Raw genomic sequence first — 22282 nt, forward strand, 5'->3', positions numbered from 1 at the left:
AGATCCGCAGTGTCCAGATTCTGCCAGTGGATTATGAAATCGAGTACATCTGCAGAGGAAACCGTGTGATCGTGGGACCCAAGGTCAGGAAGTGCCTGCCCAACGGCACCTGGACGGACATGTCGCTGCACAGCAGATGCTGTAAGTCCTGTTAGCGTCCTGTTAGCGCCTCCACCGTCGCTAATCTCAGTTTTCAACGGTTCTGATGGTCAGTTCTGATTAATCTAGACGGAAATCAGGGGTTTCCACAGGGATTCGAGGAAGGTCACCCTCCACAACACTGCTTTGTAGATCTACCACAGCGTTATATAATATTAAATTTAGCTTATGCAAAATCAAACTTTCCCGATTGTGATCAAATATTTGTGACCTTCAAACCTCCAGAGACATCACAACACCATCGTTTATAACCGGGACTACTTTATCTAGAGCTGCAGCAGCCACAGACGGGGGGTTCTTATGTTTCAGTATACACATAAACATTCATAAACACAAATAAACATAAACATTAGACCGATAGGTAGGACGCTCATTTATTTTTATGATGACATTCTTCTAGTCCCGTCTGCTGCTTGTTTCTCTTTGGCCTCTCAACCAGCATCATTCGTAACTAACGAGCTTTTGCCCGCTGATCTCCCGTTTGGTCACTTTTCCTGTGTAATCGTGCGCCTCGCTGGTTTCCAGTGCAGCTGTGCCCGCGAGTCTGGACTTCCCTGGAGAACGGGCGGGTGGCGGTGAAGCCACCAGGGCCACCGGTGGAGGGGGCCACGCTTCATTACAGCTGCCATGCTGGATTCATCCTGGAGGGCAGGAACATGACCCACTGCACTAAACTGGGCAAGTGGGACGCCCCGAAACCCACCTGCCTCTGTGAGTAACTAACGGATGATGACAACCGTTGTTGGCTGATGCTGTTGGTTATGTAAGAAGAGTCTGAACTCTAACCAGTTACTGTGCTGATACTGGGAAGCTCTGGCAGCAGGACATGGAGCATCTCTGTGCTTTAAGGTTTCCATGTTGGATTGGAAATTTCGTAACGTCTAAGTGCTGTTTTTGAACGGAAATGGGTGGAGGCCAAACTGGTTTGCACCAGAAACACCCAGTAAACTGGTATCAGTGAGAATCTAGTTTAAAATATCACAAAGTTGGTCAAGTAGAAACTTCCTCTGACTGCAGCAGTTAAACATCTGGTGGATGTGGGATCTATAGGGGCTTCTATAACATCCGCAACTTCAAGGTCACAGCTTCTCCTCTACGTGTGGTTCGCTGCAGTTAAATTTACTGTCGTTTCTCCGAAGCGACTGCTGCAAACATATGTAGGTTTAATGTTTAATGTTTAAAACACTCAAATGTAGGTTTAATGTTTAATGTTTAAAAGCTTGCTCCACCAGCTTTTTTATTCTTGGAGAAAAGCTGCCAAACACGAGGGCTCCAAACAAATGAAATTTTGCATCTTTTAGTTCTAAACTAGTGTATGGTGTATAGTGCATGTGCTGCGTGGTTGCCCGAGTTCTGGGTTCTGGGTAATTTGCATTAATAAATGGGTTTGGACCCTCCCGGTGCTCACGGGCTGGTGGGTGTGAATGGCTGTGAAACCTTGTGTGGAGGCTCCCAGGACAGATGGAGCTCTGATGCTCTTCCAGGTGAACTAAGATGCTTCTTTTGCTCCTCTTTCAAACATCATTATCCTCCGGCCAAAACACGAGCGCTGCTGTCTTCAGCGGAGTGTCCCCCATAGATGTAACCTGACGGCTGAGTCCCGTCCTGAGGAGCCGGCGCTCCGGGGTTTGGCTGTGTGGTGTCACCAACCTTCAGAGCTTTAATCACTGAACTGATCAGCATAAACCACCTCGCTCTGTTTGTGTCGGGGTGTTTCGTGACATAATGATTAATTATAACTAGTCTGTAGTTATAACTGAATAACATAGAGCCATAAAGTTTGTCCATCCACCAGACAACATCTGAGAACGTCCGATCAGAACATCGGCGCCGCAGCAGGTGAAACACTTGTGCAAGGCGGTAAATGAACCAGCAACCCACAGGAAGAGGACCAAACCACTGGCACAAGCAGTAAAGCAAGCCATGACTATAATCAGGACATTCTCCATATGTTGGAGACATTACAGGACCGATATTTTAATTTTATATCTAATATATCTCATTTTTAGAGGAGTCTCGCAGCAGTTGGCGTTTCCTGCAGCGAGGGGAGTGTCCAGAATTAGGATCAATAAATGATCATTAAAAGAACTGGAAATGGAATAACCCAGATCTCCAAGTGATTATCAGAACTGTTGGCATGGCAACCAATAAAGTTGCTATGGAAATGATGGTTTTAAAATGGATGCAGAGGGGATTATTATCACAGTTGGATTCAACCAATTACATGCTACTTGTATTATAACAGTATGAATTAATTATTATTAATTACGACACGGTTTTGCACATGATGACTTAATTAAAATACTGTTCAACGTTTTATTCGTATTTCTGTGCATGAAAAATAACCATGATTACGTAACACCCGCCCTGAGACTGGCCAGTAACTGCAGTGTGGCGCTGCTGCCGCCTAGTGGAGAACATTATTACTGTTTTTAAAGTTCATGCACGACAAATGCGGAATTCTGAATATTTCTTGGATAAAAAAAAAAATAATAATAATTCGCCGGAATGCATGATTAATTTCTTCTATTTACCTCAAAATCTCGCTAATTTATTTTCTCTTTCTTGTGTCTGCCTTCAAAAGATGACAGAAACTACACAGGTAAGATTTTCTTTAAACTGTCCACTCTATTATTTTATTCAATGTTTACCGTCAAACACAATTTTTATTTATTTATTATTATTTAATTAAATTCTACTTTAAAAGTCCAAACCAGTCTAAATCCTGGCCACTAGATGGCGCCCCCGCCTTAAACATCTGACAATTGCGCTGTACCTGAGTAGTTACGTCAGTTTTTATAGCGTTTGGAAATAGAACTCTGCAGGAAATTGTTTTTGTCTAATATTAGAACAAGACAGGGCATTATCCTATAGTCCCTCTTCTAAATTAAGGAGCGTTTGTCAATTTGAATCAAAGATTAATCCTCTCATTTACTCAGCACCACATTTCCAACTCAACTCCACGATCACCAATAGTTTATAGAATTGAATTGCCCAACGTTTCAATAAAAACTTAATTGCATTTATTTTGGTGGTTGTTTTTGCTGACTTTCTGTCTCCTGCACCTTTTAATATGCTGAAGTGGTTGATTTTATAAGCAGATTACTCGGTGCATGTAAAATATAATCAGGCAGCGGGCCCATCCATAAATACAGCTCTTCATTAGAGGAGAGGACACTGACTCAGGTTCGGGGGATGGATTTATGTTTTATTAAATATCGGGTTTCTAATCCCGGCTGCGGTGGATGGTGACATTCTTACTTCATCTCACTGGAAGCAGCTTCTGAAAGCGCAACTTGCTGAGGTTTAGCTCTTCAGCGCTCTTCTGGAAAGTCTACACGTTGTTCCCCATCATGACCCTCTGTGCTATGATGGAAGGCTCGTTGCTTCCTACCATTGTAACCAGTCGACAACACAAACACACGTCTGTTCCTGGCTGCCGACCAGTCACGTGCACGCTCAAGGAACTTTTACCCCATTTTTCACCATTATTAATCACATCAGCGCACGCATGCCTGGAGACGCATTTGTATACTTTAATCTGACGCTCGTTTATGAGTAATCTCCATTAGGTGTTAAAAAAAAACATTCCAAAGGTCAAAGACGGATTTGACAGATATGCAAATACTAGAAGAGCAGAACTTCCTCAGATCTTCGTTCCAGACCTCCTCCTGATTCCTCCCTCCTCACTTCATCTGCTGCCACCACCCACTTTCTGCTCCCTCAGCAGGCGAAAGGTTAATACTGTCCCCTGTCTGCCTGTGTGTGTGTGTGTGTGTGTGTGTGTGTGTGTGTGTGTTTATAAGCTACAACAGCTTCACAACAAATAGCAGGTGGGATGTTACGAGTTCCCCCTGTATCTCTATAAATCCACTCTGTTATTATTGCGTCAGCCTCAGATTATCGTATGGTAGATTTGATTCGATTTGACCCAAATCCAGCCCCTCCACGCGTGTTAACAGGGGTTTCATTTGACGATAAAATATGTTGAATATTAGAAGATCATGGTGCCTTCAGGCTCCTTTTCTAGACCTTTACATGAGTGCAAACGTGCGCCATTTGGATGATAACGATGGAATTTGGTCCCCTTTAAAAAAGGGAAAACGTTACATTTGTGTCCACAAATGGCTTAAAGCTGATTCTTGTTGAAGGCAGCAACGGCCCTGCAGAGTATTTCTTTCCCAGACAAATTTGTTACCTGTCGCTTCTTCCAGAAGAGGAGGACAAGCAGTCTTTAGGGAACTAATAGGCAACCTGATGGGTGCACCAGCAGAACATCCTGTTAGGCCCCCGCCTGCAAATAAGACTCTACATTAACCCCCCAACTAAAACAGGAGTCGAGAGGCATTAAAGTCTCCATTCATGCTGAGATGATGTCAGCAGGTCCTCACTCACCCGTTCAGGAATATCCGAGAGCAGAAGAACCTAATTCCTGAAGACGGGTCCAAAGGTCTGAGAGCATCGCATTGCTGATCCTACTGGGCTCCAGGCCTGGGAGGGGGGTGGCTGACCAGATACCAACACCCAGAAAGCTGTTGACGGCTTGCACCGTGATGATTGTCCCGTCGTCATGGTCACCTGTTGAATCCGGCGTACCCCAGGGATGTATCATCTCACCCATCCTCTTCCTGATGACCTCTGACTGTGCTGATGGTCTGACTCTTACTGACGAGGGTGGGGACCTCTGCGTTGTTGAGAAGGTTAAATCCCCAGGACGCCTTGTCAGTTGGGATAAATCGTGCTTCCTGCTCGGCAAAGCTCGGAGCAAAGAAAAACAACCCAAAACCAGCTGCCGCTGTGCAGCAGCCATCCTGAATCCTGGCTCGGAACGCCGAGAGCGGCGTGAAAAAGGTCAGCGCGTTCCGCAGTGGGTGTCTCCGCTGGACGTGTCCTTGGGACAGACCAGGGCCGCGTCCCTAAAGTGGCCCTCAGATGGTCTCCAGCTGAGGGAAAGTGGGAAGACGGGAGACCGAGACAACCTGGTGGAGCCCTGTGACCTCAGAACTGAAGGAGGCAAATTTAACAAGGGCGGAGGCCCAAGGTGTGCAGGACACCAGCCTCGTGTTACCCCGGCAACGAAGAGGATTAATAATAGTGAATAAGTCGGAATGCTGCGCCGAGCTTTGAGGCTTCCCAGCTATATTCTGGACGTTAATTCTTCTGCCATGTGTTGTGACACAGCCGAGCTTGACGGGACGTATTTACACATGAACAATTACAGCTGTTGCAACTGTTGTCCACCCAGATCCTCAGCGACGCCACGCGGCGCCGCGCCGCGGAGGAGCCACGCGCAAATCACTGTTTTCCCAGTAAACACACCTGCTCACAGAGCAGCACCACATTATCCTGGAGCTGCAGACACAAATATACAACTGGACGCCTCGAAAGGCCTTATTAAAGTGGTCCGTGTCGGGGCTCGCCGGCGTCCTTTCCAGGCCTGGACACAGCGATCGTCTCATCGCCGCCAGGGACCCGTTAACGTCCTCATACAGTGAAACAGCACATAAAGTTCACAGCTGAATAATTTATGGCGGCGCGGGTGGGTCACAGAGTGGCACTGATGATGAGGAGGAGGTGGAAGATGAAGGCAAATGATGCCTCCACTCACCTCAGCCTGGGAGGGCTTGTTAGCAGCTGAGGAGCTCTGTGCTCCGTGGAGGTGTCCCGATATCGCCCCCTGGAGGAGGGGCTGGGCTGACGCAGCAGCCGCCCTCCACGCGCCAACGCAGACACTTTGAATTGAGCCCAGATTTAAACGTCCTGGTCTTAATGAGAAATCTTCATAAGGACAAACTCAACGACGTATCGTCCCGAATAATCCAGAACGCGGTGGATTCTTCAGTGATCGGCGGCCTTGGTGCAGCAGAGCGGAGCTGCACGCTGTCGGAGGGAGTTCAGGAGGAATTATTGGTTTAAAGGTCAACCAAAGTCCAACTCAACGTGTTTGGAACAGGCGGGTGGAGCAAGTCCGTTGATCTAAATCTGTGATTTAGACTTAAGTCGAAGGTCAAATTATGGGACCTTTTTGGGCAAACGCTGCCCGTCGACCCATCCTGACTTGAGTAATCCACCGCCATGGAGAACGCGCCTGCTGGAGATGTTTCTCAAAGATGATTATCGTGTGTAATATTTGTAAAAGCTCATTTCTACCAACTGGGGAGCTGAAAAAAATGTTTGGGATTATTTAAAATCCCATCTGGGACAGGAAGCATTGTGGTGATGATAGCTGCAGAAGCCGTGCCATGGGTGACAGTCCCATCAACCCCAGCTTTACTGGGGCCCAGTGGCAGCGGAATACCAGCAGAAACATGGTGGACATTAGCAAGTTAGCATGCTAACATGCCGTTAGCAGTTTTCCTCTTCATGGCCCTGGAGGAGCAGCACAGAGCTGCTCGCTTGGTCATGGACATCACTGCTGCCACAGCACTGCACCCATCATCTGATGACCCGTATTTAAAGCACACACACACACACACACACACACACACACACACACACACACACACACACACACACACACACACACACAGCTTCATCTACAGCCTTTTACATCATTGATCAATTTACATACAGCAAGTGACTACAGGCTGAACAACATTAAGCTATTTGATGTGATGCTGTGTGTGTGTGTGTGTGTGTGTGTGTGCGTGTGTGTGTGTGTGTGTGTGTGTGTGTGTGTGTGTGTGTGTGTGGATGGGGAAGCACACAAGACACTAACACTTGATCTATTAGCCCAGTTCATTGTGCGGATGTGCATTTTACCTCATAGAGCTTCTCCAAAGTAAAAAAAAAAGAAAAGAAGAAGAAGCATAAGCCAACAAGCTGTTGGCTCGTTTACAAGCAGGACATAAAGCAGCTCCACTGGATTATTATATACATAATATATAGATACGTTGTATTGATGTCTTGTGTCTAAGAAAACCCAATCATTTGACTTAAGCTGCCTTATATGTTTGGTATAATTAATTTTCCCCCTGATTTTTGGACTCCATAATTACACTAAAATACTGTAGAGTCAAAATGGGTGTAAATTTATCCATAAACTAATGGAAGATAGACGTTGACATAAACATTAAAAGCATCCCGTTCTTTCAAAGTGAACTAAAATGAATAAGTTTATATTTAAACAAACGAAACCTTTAATCATCCCACCCTTTGAAAGCTAATCCAGTGAACAAAGGCTTAATAATTAATTCATTGAAATGACTCGGACTGCATCAGCTAATTGAGCGGATCTTAGATTAAAGGTATGTTGTCATGGCGACAGTCCGCTCAGCCTATAGAGCAGCCGTAAATCACCGTTTACAGCAGTAAATGCAGTGCTGTCTCCACCTTTAACCAAACTCTGATCAATAGATCAGAAATCCATCATGGATGCAGCCACCAATCAGCAGCCTTGTTAACTTTAGTCGCAACTGCTTGTAAATCCCCCCACCCCTCTCCTCCTCCTCATCTCTCTCGCCCTCCCTCTCCTCCCACCTCCTCCTCCCTTGCTCCTCTCACCACCCCCTCCTCTCTCCTCTCCTCCTCTCCTCTCTCGCATCCCTCCTCCCTCTCTTTCACTCCTCCCTCCCTCCCTCACACTCTCTCCGCCGGTGCTGCAGTGGATCAGACGCAGAGCGATGGCGCGCTCGCTTTTTCCGTCGCAGATCGTTTCATCTGTGGGAATACTGCTGGTTTTACTGGGAGATGTAGCTGCCTATTTCCACGGCTTCGCAGCCCAGTCTTAGCCGTTTTAGCCGCATCATCCAGTCTTTCGCCCGCTCCTCTAAACCGACTTTTGCGCCTGATTCGTCCTTTTCTTGCGTAAAGCTCGGAACGCGCCGCCCTTCCTTGGCACCAAGCGCAGGCAGAAAATGTTGGATTAGTCGTCTAGATAACGGAATTCCGAGTTTCGGGGCTCGCTTGAAACTTAATTGTCGAGCATCTCCCGTGTCTGAACTGCATTTGACTCTGTCCCGGAGATATTCAGCATGTCATGCATAATTCACCGTACATTCTACAAACTTATATAATGGCTAAAATGTTAAGGCGGCGCGCTAAACAAATACTTTTACTGAGAGTAAATGGTCGGGTTACACAATAGCCTCCCGCACAGGCATCCAGGCTGCTTAAAGGAGCCGGACACGTGTTGACAGCCTTCATTCCTAGTTGCCTAAGATCCAAAAGAGCCTCGGCTGCAGCCCGTCTGCTCGGGCTTCGCTCACCTTCAGACATGCCGCTCATTCTCCAAAGTGCTCCGCGACCTGCGAGGCTTCTCCGGCTGTCTCTCATCGCGCTTTTCCTCCTCTGGCCACGGCCGTCCGCAGGAAAGAAGAAGCTGTACATCGGAGCTCTGTTCCCCATGAGCGGGGGCTGGCCTGGCGGCCAGGCGTGCATGCCCTCTGCGCAGATGGCGCTGGACCTGGTGAACAACAGGAGCGACATTCTGCCCGACTACGAGCTGGAGCTGATCCACTATGACAGCATGGTGAGTGCATGTGGAGGCTCCTCGAGCCGGTGACCCCGCTGCTGCTGCTGCTGCAGCCTGGGTGACTTTAACATATTTATTTACTCTGCTTGCATTCGGGTCTTGCATCGCATGCATTCCTCGTTGTCGTGGCAACATAATACAAACGTGCCTTTTTTTAGAAGCACCTTTTCCCTCTATGACATGTTTCTGAGATGCAGTTTAGCAAAAGGTCACCCTGCTGCTAACTAACCTTCAGGTCCTCCCTCAGCTCCATAAAGCGGGCTGCCATGCGTGCACGCTGGCGCTCCATGAAGACGCGCACACCTCCCGCTTGTTGCTCATCAATCATTAATCACGCTGGTATTTTCAAATGTCAGCATGATCATCTGCTATAAATCCAATATCCACCCTCCCCTACTTTAATTTCCCCTCGTCCCAGTTTGCCCCAGCCCCCCCCCCCGCCGGGCCCATCGACTCCAATCAATCATAATTTATGCTTGTCAGAAATCTTCTCTGCTTGTCACTGCTGCCCGTCCCAAATGTTTCCCTAAAAGTTTGAATCCCTTGGAAAAGGAGCCCTTTTTGCTCGGCGACAGCATGACTGGAGACGCATGAAAACAAAGACTATGTCTGCCCCCCCCCCCCCCGGCTGGTCTTTGGAGCGGCTTTATCAATCAGACCGCAGGACCGAAGCCTGGAGAACAACCAGGGCAACAAACTGTTAACTGAACCAGGACTGGTTAGAACCCTGTTATGAGCTTTATTCTGATTGGCGTATGTGGCTCTGCATTGGAATCTTGTTAAAAACAGAATAGTGGGAGAGGGAGCGTTGTGTGTCAGTGAGAGAGATCAGCCAGAGTTGGCATGGCAACACAGTTACTCTTCAAGCAAACCTCGGAAACAAATAAGGGTTCAGCTCCACGAAAGTATCCGCGCAAATGCATGTTCTGGATGCACGAAGAACCGACGCTGCGCGGTGTGAAAAGGCGAGCGGATGAAAGTGTGTGTGTGTGTGTGTGTGTGTGTGTGTTCTGAGATTCCAGCCAGGCAGATGTAGCAAACAAAGCAGGAGAGGATTTCATGGAGGAGACGCTGGTGCTTGTGATTTAGGATCTGCCTCAGTCTCACAGATGCAGATTCTTTTATTAGAGCAGCTGAAAAACAACAACGGAAGCTACTTCTGTAAATTAAGGGTCGGGGGGGGGGGGGGGGGGTGAATGGGGGGGGGGGGGGTGCTTCTGCTGTGGGTTCGCTGCACTTTTAATGATTTCTCCCCCACATTTCTGGCTGATAATTGTAATGAGGATCAGAGAGAAGCAATTAAAAAGAGGGATTCATTCCGTTTACGCTCAACGCCGTTCATCTGGTCAGAGACGGGGACACGTCTTGGCGGCGTGCGCTCAGTCTTCAGACGCCAGAGGAAGAAGAGGGTGTGACCGGCGCCGCTGAAACCCGCTGAGGCGCTGGCCCCCACTTTGCTGCACGCTTCAACGTCCGCTCAAAGTTTACCGGCAGGGGGCCGTCGAATAGACTTGCATTAGCATCGGCAACAGGTGCCTAAACACACGCGCGCGCGCACGTCTGTCACTCTTGAGCCGAGCGGTATCGAGCATCGTCTTCATCTTGTTCAACATCATACAATATTCATGGCCGCCAACACTTAATCCCAGCCTGTCCTCTTAACGGGGGGAGATACCCCGTGGTCGCAGAGAGGCTCGCTGCTCCCGCTATTCTGGTGACAGCATCAGACTATTTACAGCCTTCTGAGGCATGTACACACACACTCACACACACTCCACACAGGCTGTTGCCATGGATATATCAAAGCGGAGACTGCAAACTTTGATCAATTATTAACGGTGGAGATTCAGAGATGGCGAAACAAGGTGCTCCCTCTCACTTATGTCCAGTGTTCCAGCTGTCTGTCGTTACTGCGGCGTGAGCCGTCTCCACCGCGCATCCCACAGGTGTATAGCGGGAGGGCGCGGTGTCGCAGGCAGCTGAACCCCCGCTTGTGTTATGAGCGGCGCCTCGTCACTTTATTCAATGTGGAATCACAGTTTGAGTCCTTGTGCTGGATGGAGCTCACTGGATCAGACTGGTTACAAAAAGGTCACTTTGTTCCTGGAATCACGTCCAGGCACGTGCACGGCTTTGGATAGTGCTCGTTGGTTTGATGGTTTTGCTTTTCTTGACCCTGAAATTTGCTACAGTGATTCCCCATCAACATGCTACTGTTGCTGCTATTTGTCGTCTCCTCGTTTCCACGAGACGCTGTTGCTCGTGACCTTGTTTCTGGAATTTGCTCATTGGCACACTCGGTCCCTGCGAATATAGAAGAACCCGCCTCTCATCTGCTCCGGTGCCGTCAGTGTCCAGGCGTCGCTGAAGTGAGGTTTCCTCTGTTTGTGTTAATCGCAGGCACACAGCAGTGTGATGCTAATAAAGGGGATCTCATGAAGGTTCTCACGAACCGGTTTTGGACTGATTGGGCTCAACGGATGGGAACATGAATGTCAACCCAACACTGATATCAGTTCAGGGAATTTCAGCACAGAAGTACAAGCGTGTTGCTGTGCCAGTGCATTTTACAGTGCGCGTGCGTGTGTGTGTGTGTGTATGAGAGAGATTGGATTTGTGGGCCATCAACCAGGTATTCTCATGAGCCGAGGGGAGCCAGGAATGAAAGTGGAAATGGTGATGACCCCAGAGGTTTGTAGAAGACAGACCTCCAAGAATAGCAGATATTCCTCATCCTTTATTGCTCACCTGCCAGCAGCCCTGTTTTCCTCTCCCAGTTTATGGGATACTCTTTTCCTTCCCATCTCCCTCGTCCCCTTTTGTGACTGGCATGTTTTCTTAGTTGAATAGAGCAGGTTGGAGTTGTTCAGGTGAGCTAATTAGGTTGTTCTTAATTCCGAGTTCAGTAGGTTCAGGTTAGCTCTGCCTCTTCGTGTGTACGGCCGCATTTTGTTCTCGCAGCTCTCTAATGTGGGGAAAACAAATTCTGTAAATTCTTTTTATGTGTACATGTAGGGTTCGAACACAGCAGGCAGCTCATGAGCCTCTCAGCAGGCCAGCAGCCCTCAGCTACAGCCAACACAAACAACCATCAATAAGACAATATGAAAAACATTCCAAAGGCATTCCTCATTATCCGACATGCAGCGCAAGCACACGCCGGCTTTTTTAGTTTAGCGAGGAGGACGTGAGCTGTGAAAGCAGCTGCTGCAGTGATTGATCGCCGGGCAAACCTGCAGCCTCTCCCAGCTTCATCACCGCTGTCAGGTTCCACCATGGGAAGCTGCTTCCTCCATCAATATCAATACTTTAAGGCTACAGACCTGGAAACGGTCAGTGGTGCGTGAGGTAAATCTGGGCTCATGTAGAGGCTGCAAATCCTCCGTTCTGGGTTCTGGGGTGTTTATTTGGATGGATTGAAGACCTTCGGGGCGCTCCCTTTAATTTTGGCACCGAGGATTTGTTTCTTCTGCAAACCCAGCGTTTAAGTTGGGTTCTGCCCTATTTTGATCTCTTTCTCTCTTTCTTTCATTCACAGCTAAGCTAATTGTATAATGACACCACAGGAAAGTTTGTGCGTCAACATATTTAACAAATTATTTGCAGGTTATCACTTGTCTTCAAGATAAACAGAGAGTTTATTTGGACGAAAAGACAAAATCCTTGTAGAAACACTGAAATATACCGTGTATGAACTGTCACCTTAGCATTCATCGTTAACCACCAACCAGTTTATCAGGTGAACATCTGGTTAAATATTAAATATCTGAACGAAGATCCAGGTAAAAGTGCACATGCACACATCAGCGTTGCTCTCAAAACGGCTCCAAAAGCTTCCTGCACCAATTAATAAGAGCAGAGCATCGACCCCTGACCTGAGTAGGCTGTGGAGGAGCTGTTAGCTGTGGAGATATTTAAGATGCAGAAAAGTCACAGAACCTCAAATTATGCTCACTAAAACTGTGAAGAGGACATTTCAACGTGCGTCTGGTCGTCAGGGTTTGCTAACAGCAAGCCTGAGAGACGACCTGCGGACCAATAAACTCTTATAATCACGTAAAGAGAGCGTTATTACACCCACAGGACCGCGGCCACCAGGACAGTCAACCTTCGCTTTGACCGTTCGGTAGAGGTGGAGCTCCTGCAGCGGCTCCTCACAGCAGCAGTATGCTGCTTATATTCTGCCCTTCGCTGGACCGTGAGTGGTCACCTTGAGCTGCTCCACTCTGGAATGATCCCAGTCAAGGTTGGAGAAGGGCGCAGAATATTGTCAACGAGAGGAGCCGCAGCCACCGGTCCCTCTACAGTCTACGTGCGTGTTAGTGTCAGGGCTTTTCTCCTCAGACGGGTCGACACCTCTGCGGTTTCAGCCGATGGAGGGTTCATGGAAAACGTGTGGGTCAATAAGGCTCAACGCTGCGCACATTCCCCAGCCGTCAGGAGTGGTTATCTCTGTGGGAGAGTGAGAGGTCGTCCTCTAAGATGTGATCTGAAACCATCACACCCATTAGGAGGTGCTGGCGTCAGCGGCGCAGCTCTGATTGTTTGTGTCACACATCTGGAGGGGTTTTTTCAGGTGTGACCGTGTTTGCAAAGCCCATCATATCATCTCGTATCATCATATGGCGAGTGATCAGATGTGTCAGTCCAGCTCTGATGAAGACGGGCGCTAATCTTAGCCTGGATCGACCGTCACCGCGGTGATGTGGGGTACCCATGCTGTACCGATGGCGTCTGTCTGTCATTTGGTTTTCTTCCATCTTTGTGTTTTTCCGGGTTCTAATGCTGCATCTATTTATGTTGTTCTCCTCCACACTGTCTTTTCATCTCACATTTGCATTCTTTTTGCTGATTCCAGCCCTTTTTGTGCCATTTTCCTTTGCTTTAACTTGACCTTAGCTGTTTCCCCCCCTCTGCTTTCTGTTTTTGTCCTCTTCTCTCGTGCTCGTCTTCTCTTTCCCATGATGTAATGCTCTCCCGCACCCTGCATCTTTGTCATTTACATTTATTTTATCTTTTTTCTTTCATCCCTGCCTCACTTCATTGCTCGTTTGTTTCTTCCTTTCCTTGATCCTCTGTTCTAATCTCACCACGCTGCTTTCCTCCTCCTTCTCCCACCATCTTTGGTTCTAACCCACATTTTCTTCAAGTCCCATTAATTTGTTTGTCCTCCTCATTATTGATTCACGCTTCCATCTGTCCGTTTGTCTAACCATTTGTCTTTTTGTCTCTCTCAGTGTGACCCAGGAGAAGCCACCAAGCTGCTCTATGACCTCCTCTACACGGAGCCTCTTAAAATCGTCCTGATGCCCGGCTGCAGCGGCGTCTCCACGCTGGTGGCTGAAGCCGCGCGCATGTGGAACCTCATAGTGGTGAGTGAAGAGGACATCTAAGACTTGTCCTGCAGAGACAGACTTTATAACTATTCTTTGATTTTGTTTCTCTTTTATATGACTGACAAAGCAGGTCAAAGGTCATCAGAGGTGTTAAAAGCTCAGATTTACTCAGTAAAGTGGCAACTAAGGTGCTTATGTATCATTATTGGTTTCAGTTTGCTCTTTAAACTTGAATAAATATTTAATATTTCTCTTTCATTGGTCACAGTGGTGTTTTAAATGGAGCGACAGTGATTCAGGCGATCACCTGGGTCACCGTAGGAGCTTCATGTCAGCACCTCCCAGGATTAAAAAAAAAAAAAAAAGTGATGTTATGGTGTATGGTGATGTTGACAAATGGGATGGGATGTTGTTCCAAACGTGTTGTAGTCAAGCAGGAGGAGAAACAGCACAATCCTGCAGAGAGTTTTTATGGCTTCATCAATTAAATAAATTCTCTCCTTCTTTGTCTTTGCTTCATCTGCCTCTCCATCGCTCACAGCAATCAGCTTATTGTCCTTTATTATTGAAGTTTCATCCAGAGATTAGTCATCGAGAACAATCAGTTCCAGTTGTTGGAACCAGGCCCTGGTTTTTTTGTTTGTTATCTTTTTCTCACTCTTTCTTTCATGATCCATAAAAATCTGTTCCACATTTTGCCATCCTCTTTTTGCATCTGCTGTCACAGCCTGGAGCCGCTCTGCTGTTTTTTTCCCCCTCCATCTTTCCTCCGCTCCATCTCTACCATCTTCATTTCCGCCTCGCTCTGCCTCAGTGCAATCAGTCAACACTCCACACACACAAAGGGATCTGTCTGTCTTTACTGCATGCCACCACTGGCACAGCCTCCTAACCAGCACACTCAATTATTTCTATAGGCACCCTGCTGGCAGGATCCTCCTCACATGTCAAACAGCATCATCAGAGCAATGAGAACACATCCCTCCTTCCTGGACTGATGAAGCCATAGCTCTCGACCTGCTCCTTCTGGCACAGCATTAATCTGATCTTCTATCTCCCAGTTTAACTGCAGTGGGAGCTCTAGCTTGGCATCAATCCCATAATACAAGAGCGGAGAGGAGCTGAAAATCAAGACATTTTGTGTGTTCCCTAATGGAACTGGTTCCAGTTGCACAACTTTGGGGCCATGGCCATGCCAGTTAATTTGACCATCAGCTGCCTTTTCAGCTTTGTGGCATTTTGTCTTTCCTGAAATCAACAACACTAAAACAAACAAACAAACAAACAAACAGCTCTAACTAAAGAAATTTAGCCCACGAAAGCTTGGACAAAGCTAACTTTCTGTTTTTTCAGTTTGCTTGGCTAGAAAATGTCTTCTCGCTCATCATTTAGTCATGTTGGAGTTTTAATTGGGTGAACAACCATGATTGGGTCCAAAACGACCAACAGTAGATGCAGAATGAGACACCAGGCGTCAATCTCAGGCATCATTAGCACCGTAGCCCATGCCGCTAATATTAGCTAGCAAATGAATCAGATATTGTCTCATCTAGAGGAACAACACTTTGCTCCCGCTGCCATTTATCTCTCTAGTAAATTATTGATCAGTGTTAATTTTGCTCCCAAAGCTCAGTGTAGAACTACTGCGGCCGCTCTGGGGCGCAGAAACAGGAATGATTAATTTTATCTCTTCTGCAGCCTCCAATTATTGCATGTTTACTTTTGAGTGTTTGCTTTGAATATATTCTATATCTTGAAGCAAAACCGTGCAGTTTTTAGCCTGGAAGACCTTCTTCCTGTGCTCCTTATAAAAACATAGGCCTTTCTGATCGAGCATGTGCCTTTTCCAGATCAGCTGCCTCATTCTGAGCCTGCCAGTTCCCTGGTTCCCTCTCCACCCACAGGGATTTGATATTGTGGAGAGTCCACATTGCAGGTGACATTTGGCATTTATCATCAGGACCCTTTTCATTTCTCAATGGTGAACAGCTCAGTGTGGTACCAGTAATGGGGCTGAGGCAAGTGCTGGAGAGGAGGAGAGGCTGCTGCATCTGTAATGGTTCCCTAAACGGCTGCAACCTCATTCTAAAGGAGACCTGTCGAGGATTTCATTTCCAGGTGTCACCGTGAAACTAATTGTTTCAGGCTGGGATTTTCCACCGCTGTCTCTGCTGGCGTGGAAACACTCAGTCTACCATAAAAATCCTTGAAATAGATTTTTTAAAAATTTCCAAATAATAATAATGTTGCTAAAATCAACATCAGCTGTCTTCCCTGGAGGGGGCCGTGCGTCGGGGAAGAACCACCATCCTCCTGTTCGTTCCTCCCACTCTGTCATGTGTCACCTCTGAGCCGCTGCTCTCCTGCTTCACAGTTGTCCTATGGCTCCAGCTCCCCGGCGCTGTCCAACCGCCAGCGTTTCCCCACCTTCTTCCGCACGCACCCATCGGCCACCCTCCACAACCCCACCAGGGTGCAGCTCTTCCAGAAGTGGAAGTGGACCCGAATCGCCACCATCCAGCAGACGACGGAAGTCTTCACCTCCGTCAGTACCTCTTAACCTTCTACATCTTAAAGCAGATGATGCGAACTGACAGTGTGGCTTGTTTTTGCTTGAATAATCTATTTATGACCTGTCTGGATCTTGATTCTAGATCCCAGGTGGGAAGACAAATAAAACAAATAAAGACATTAATATTAGAATCATCCACTGAAGACGTTTGCTTGTATTCTAGATGTAGATATTGCATCTAAAGCTGCTCATGCGGTTGCTGTCAACTGGATTTTTAAGACATTATCTGTTCATGTAGGTGTTAAATCCGGGTAAATTCCGCACAGACAACGGTTCTGTCGAGCGTTCCTCGCTCTGCCGCGGCGTGTTTGTCTGCGAGAGCGTTTCATCCTCACGCATGTTCCTCGAGGATTTTTTTGAAGTCAATTGTTGGAGTTTTGGTTGTGAGAGATATTGATGGAGCAATACATCATCGAGAGGCGCTGCAGTCGATACCACAGCGCTTGGCTTGGTTCTGTAACGGAGGTTAATGAGCTTGCTCTCACATTCTTCTCTCCTTCTTGTCTTTGTCATCTCCTTGATATGACTCGCCAGGTTTTTTTTTTGGTCTTTTTCCTCTCTACCTTTCTTCTCTATGCCATCGGTTCTGTTCTGCTGAGCTCCCTCACTTATCCAGCCTTTGTCTCACCCGTATCTGCCTCTCGCTGTCTGTCTCACTCCGTCCCTCCCTTTCATCACGCAGACTCTGGACGATCTGGAGGAGAGGGTGAAGGAGGCCGGCATCGAGATCAGCGTTCGCCAGAGCTTCCTCACCGACCCTGCTGTCGCTGTCAAGAATCTCAAGGTGCTTTGATTAAAAATTCACCTCAGCTGCTGCTTCCTCTTCCTCCCCGCCTCTCCTTCCTTCTTCAGCTCACAGCTGCATGCCACGCCATTAGCATAGAGGCGATTTGATAGAGGAAATTAATGCGGCATGCTAATTAGGAACTCCTGAATGGCGGTACTTGCCATCCTGTGAAGCAGCAGGAACTTTGGCTGTGCTGTCATATCAAGCTGAGCCACAGAGAAGTTGTGTTGCTGCAGCTGATGCAACTGAGCCCTGTTTTGTTCTCCGTGTCGTAATGCAGCGCCAGGACGCCAGGATTATTGTGGGGCTCTTTTATGAGACTGAAGCGAGGAAGGTCTTTTGTGAGGTTAGTATCTTCCCCCCACTCGCCTCAACCCCCGGCGGTCGAATCTGTCTGCCAATTAGCAGGAATTGAGCGTCTGAAGCCAATTCCTCGCGTGGCACGTCTCACTCGTCATGCACCCACCGCCTGTGCTCGCCTCCCCCTCGTGCTGCAGGTGTTCAAGGAGAAGCTCTACGGGAAGAAGTACGTGTGGTTCCTGATTGGCTGGTACGCCGACAACTGGTTCAAGATCAAAGACCCTGCGATCAACTGCACGGTGGAGAACATGACAGAGGCCGTGGAGGGACACGTCACCACCGAGATCGTCATGCTGAATCCAGAAACCGTGCGGGGCGTCTCCAACATGGTAGGAGACCCGTCTGCAAGATTAAAGAGAGAGTCGTGTTAATCAGTGACCCAAAAATGGGATCGTCCCTGTCTTCAAACAGCCCCTTATGTAATCCTCACGCTGATAAATAATAACTCATCTGTGTTATAGAGTCTCATGAAGAATAGATCAGAATGCATGTGATTAAGGGCATCAAGACCCAAACAATAAAAGCGCCCGGTTCTACGTCCCGGTGTCCAAAATTCATAAAGAAAATGTTCAAATGCAGCAGCTTGTTAAAAAAAATATTTCCAGAAATCACAATTTTGTAAACCACTCGACAAATCAATGAACATTTGGCCGATTAAAACATATTTCGATGGAATAGAAAGAAAGAAAGAAAGAAAGAAAGAAAGAAAGAAAGAAAGAAAGAAAGAAAGAAAGAAAGAAAGAATGAAAGAATGAAAGAAAGACAGACAAGGTTTTAGGGATTTCTATCACAGTTTACCTGCTCAGGTGTCACCAATCCTTCTCGTGGTTCGACCGTCTCCCTCTTCTCTCCGGGTGTTCGACCTGTCTGTGCCGCTTCACCCTTCTATTCCTCCAGGTTAACCGCTGCATTTCGCTCTTATCTTTTCCATTTGCCCACCTCTTTTACCTCTTCCTGCTCTTACACTTTACCAGCAGCTGTTGTTTTGTCCGTATCCCACCTGTCACTACCTGCTGAGACGAGTTCAGCTGTTGCTTTGCAGCTTTTTGGATTTTTGGATTAAAGCCAGAAACCTGGCGGCCGCCCCTCGAGTCGCATTCAGTTTCTGCTTTCAGAGTTGGCTCGTCGGAGCAGTTAGATGAAGGTGATGGCGCAGCAGCACGTCTTCAGCTGATATTTGGTCCCCAGATTGAAATGCCAATCATCAGGCTGCTTTTCAGCGAGGCAGATTCATCATAAGTGAATTAAGGGCTCAAACAACTGGCTCCACAAACTCTACGGGGACGGCACGTTTAGGAGGAATAGTTTACTGAAGAGCCCTTCGCTGTCAGTTGGAGAGAGTCTTAATTAGAGTTTAATTGCATTAACTCTTTTAAGCAAAGCAAATATGAACAGAAAGATGAGGGAAAATTAGATCTGAGGTCAGTCTCATTAGGAGAACTTTAGTTTTACTTGTTTCTACATCACGTGCTGACTCCTTCTGAAGTTAACCCATCATGGCTGAAGGTGCATCTAACCTATAGAGAGAGTTCACTGCACTGGAAGTTATTTATGGAGCGACTGTCTGATCTCAGTGTAACTGAAGAACTAACTAACTAACTAACTAACTAACTAACTAACAAAGCAGGTTAAAAGAGAGTGAATGAGTGAAAGTGAAAAGGTCTACTGTGTTAACCAGAGATGATTGTGGAGCGGCTGAAACAAAGGGGGTGTGTATCCTGTGAGTTTGCAGAGGTACATCTGGGAGGCAGACAGCTACAAGAGTAATTACTGACTTAAAATAGCTCAGCAAAGACGAGACGGTCTCACAGGAGCGCGCGTGAGTGGCTCAGAGATCCAGCACAAACGGCGACAAACCGGGGAGGACCGGAACAAAGAGGGTGGAAGATTCACGCGATTTGTTAAATCCAGACCCAAAGAAGGTTGGACGGAGACGGTGGTGGACGGGGAAAATCAGGGCCGCGCCGTCTTTGATTTTAAGCTGCTGAAAACATTGTTAATGGTCGGCTTTGCTTCAAAATGGCTCCTTGGCTCCGTCTCTGTTCAGACTTCGCAGGAGTTCATCGCTGCCTTGATGTCTCGTCTGGGTGGGATGAACCCCGAGGAGACCGGCGGCTTTCAGGAGGCCCCCCTGGCCTTTGACGCTGTGTGGGCCCTCGCCCTGGCCCTCAATAAAACCGTAGCCCCGCTGAAGGGCAGGGGCCGGAGGCTGGAAGACTTCAACTATAACAACCACGACATCACCTCGGAGATCTACAGAGCCCTCAACACCAGCTCTTTCGAAGGAGTATCTGTAAGTCAGCCGAGTTGTTGCACGGATATTGTTCTTATAACTACATTATTCATGTTTGAGGTTATTGCCGCTGTTATAAAGAGAGATCTTTGTGCTCATGGAGGAGTGTTTGTGGGTCATCACGGGCAGGAGAACATAAGCGATGTGCTTAAACGGCACATGGACGAGGAGCCGGGCCTCGCAAAATTATAATTTGGGCTTCTGATAAGAGGAAATCTTCATTCTTTTTTAGAAAACTGCTCAGAATAACTTAAACACCTGAGAGCTTTTACAGTTTCCCTGATGGCGTTCAACAGAATTACATGAACAATGGAGATTCTTTGACTCTCGGTGGGAACTGTGAATACTCACATTGACCAGGGTGCATTTTGCTGATTAACAACCCTCTTTTTTAGTGTTATTTGGATCTGGAGTAAAAACCTTCTGCCTTTGAAAGTCATTGGGCTCTCCAGAAGGAAGGAAATATACAGAATCGCTTCCACGGCTCGCTGCACAGCTCCTTCATGATAAATGAAAAAAAAAACACATTTTAAAGACTGAGCTAATCTATTCAGTTCAGTTAAATCAGACCAAGTTCTCAAGGCCCTTCTGGATGTTTGTCATCCCATTTATTCAGCCTATAATGGACCCGTTCTAGAGCCATTAATCTGTACATTGTTTGACTGTGGTGTGACTGTAGGAGCATTTACGCCCTTTTAAAAGCCTCAGGGACACCTCAGGGTGGTCACACCCTGGCTGTTTGCAGGTTTTCTTTCTCACCTGCACTTATATTTGTTATAAAGGTCAGTGTTTTGATTCAGCCTTTGGCCGCAAAAGAAATCTTTCCGTTGATAACAGAGCATTCCTGCAAGGAATGAGTGTCGTTTCTGCAGAAGAAATGAAATTGTTGCTGTCTGTGTCTCAGGGCCAGGTGGTGTTTGATGCCCAGGGCTCCAGGATGGCCATGACGCTCATTGAACAACTGCAAGGTAAAACACCGAGGCAGGCTTCGCCCAGCAGCATCTGCCGCCAGCACAATCCATTGGTTTATTTCTTTATTGACTGATTACGGCCCATGTCCTTGTTCCTTTTAAGCCATTTCTGGAAATGGTATCCTATTTTTCAGCAGTGACTTAATGAGTTTCTCCACACAGCATAAGGTTGAGGATTATTCCCTCCCTCTGTTGTCCTCACACGTCCTAAAGGATGAGAATTTATAATCCCGGCCCTTTCCCCCCTTGCTTGGTGTCTCATATTTCCTGCTGTGGCGCTGAGGTAATTTGACATCCACAATGAGGTGACCCGACTTGCATCTCTGAATCACTGTGGGGCCTCATCAGTATTCCCGGTCAAGGCCGCTGCATAAGCTCCTTTATTCCCCGTCCTTTTCTCCTTCTTCCCCCTTGGTCTGGCGTATGTTTGTCTTTCCTCCTGCGCCTTTTCTACCCTCACGTCTTTCATTTGCCCGTTGTGTGTTTATTTGGGCGCGCAGGCGTTCCATTATTCTAAAACTGAGGGAACGATGGAAAAATAGCTTAATGGTACCCTCATGAATATTTATCACCTCTCGTGTTTTGTTGTAGTGTTTGAAAACATGATTCCCTCAATATACCAAGGGAGGGAATGCATTAGATGAGCACTCTAATTACACCTGATCCATTCTGCTGGGTTTTTCCCTCCGTTTTCTCTCTTTTCTAACCATTTAGGAGGCAGTTACAAGAAGATCGGCTACTATGACAGCTCTCAGAAGAATCTCTCCTGGTTTGGAAATGATGTTTGGATAGGTAAGATGGAATTCCCGACATTGTGTCCTTGCAGCTTCCCGTTTGTGAGCCACGTTCTTGCTTGATTGATGCTTTCACAGACTACAGTCCCACCCTAACACCCCCCCCCCCCCCCTTTGTCCGTGATCCTATCACAGGCTGCACCCAGACTGGTTTTATATTCTTCTTGCTGGCATTTCAGAATCAATTGTTTCATCAGACCACAGATAGGTTGCACCACAGGTGAAGACGGAACAGATTCATCTCTGCAGCCACTGCGGAGACGTTAAACGAACTGTACTTTTCCTTTTTTCCCACTGAAAACAAAAGCAGGTGTTAGTGGGTGTTTGGTTTTATTTTCAAGCCGCGTGCATCAAGATGTCTCTGAGTTATGACTCAGAGGAGGAGTGTGACTTTTGAAGCAAATTGCAGCAATCAAGCACGGCTGCTGCCGCTGCCACTGCCACCACTGCTCGTATTGGTGGGCGGGACTCAGGATCACGTCATCCTGATGGATTGTTTTTAGAAAGTGCACATCTCATCACCCATCACCTCACATC

General features: G+C 47.2%; 1 protein-coding gene across 3 annotated transcripts in view; it reads left to right on the top strand.

Moving 5' to 3' along the window:
- The window catches only part of gabbr1a (gamma-aminobutyric acid (GABA) B receptor, 1a), a 45226-nt gene that overhangs the window by 4196 nt on the left and 18748 nt on the right, over positions 1–22282 (top strand). For all 3 annotated transcript variants that reach the window (XM_029839076.1, XM_029839077.1, XM_029839078.1), the window contains 12 exons: positions 3–141; positions 685–870; positions 2744–2761; positions 8469–8629; positions 13870–14004; positions 16343–16513; positions 17223–17324; positions 17608–17673; positions 17825–18016; positions 19735–19980; positions 20885–20948; positions 21666–21743. In XM_029839076.1, coding sequence (XP_029694936.1) covers positions 3–141; positions 685–870; positions 2744–2761; positions 8469–8629; positions 13870–14004; positions 16343–16513; positions 17223–17324; positions 17608–17673; positions 17825–18016; positions 19735–19980; positions 20885–20948; positions 21666–21743 — 1558 coding nt within the window. The remainder of the gene's footprint in view (positions 1–2; positions 142–684; positions 871–2743; positions 2762–8468; positions 8630–13869; positions 14005–16342; positions 16514–17222; positions 17325–17607; positions 17674–17824; positions 18017–19734; positions 19981–20884; positions 20949–21665; positions 21744–22282) is intronic.

Source organism: Takifugu rubripes, chromosome 7 (assembly GCF_901000725.2).
Source record: "Takifugu rubripes chromosome 7, fTakRub1.2, whole genome shotgun sequence".
In the NCBI taxonomy this organism is placed as follows: domain Eukaryota; kingdom Metazoa; phylum Chordata; class Actinopteri; order Tetraodontiformes; family Tetraodontidae; genus Takifugu; species Takifugu rubripes.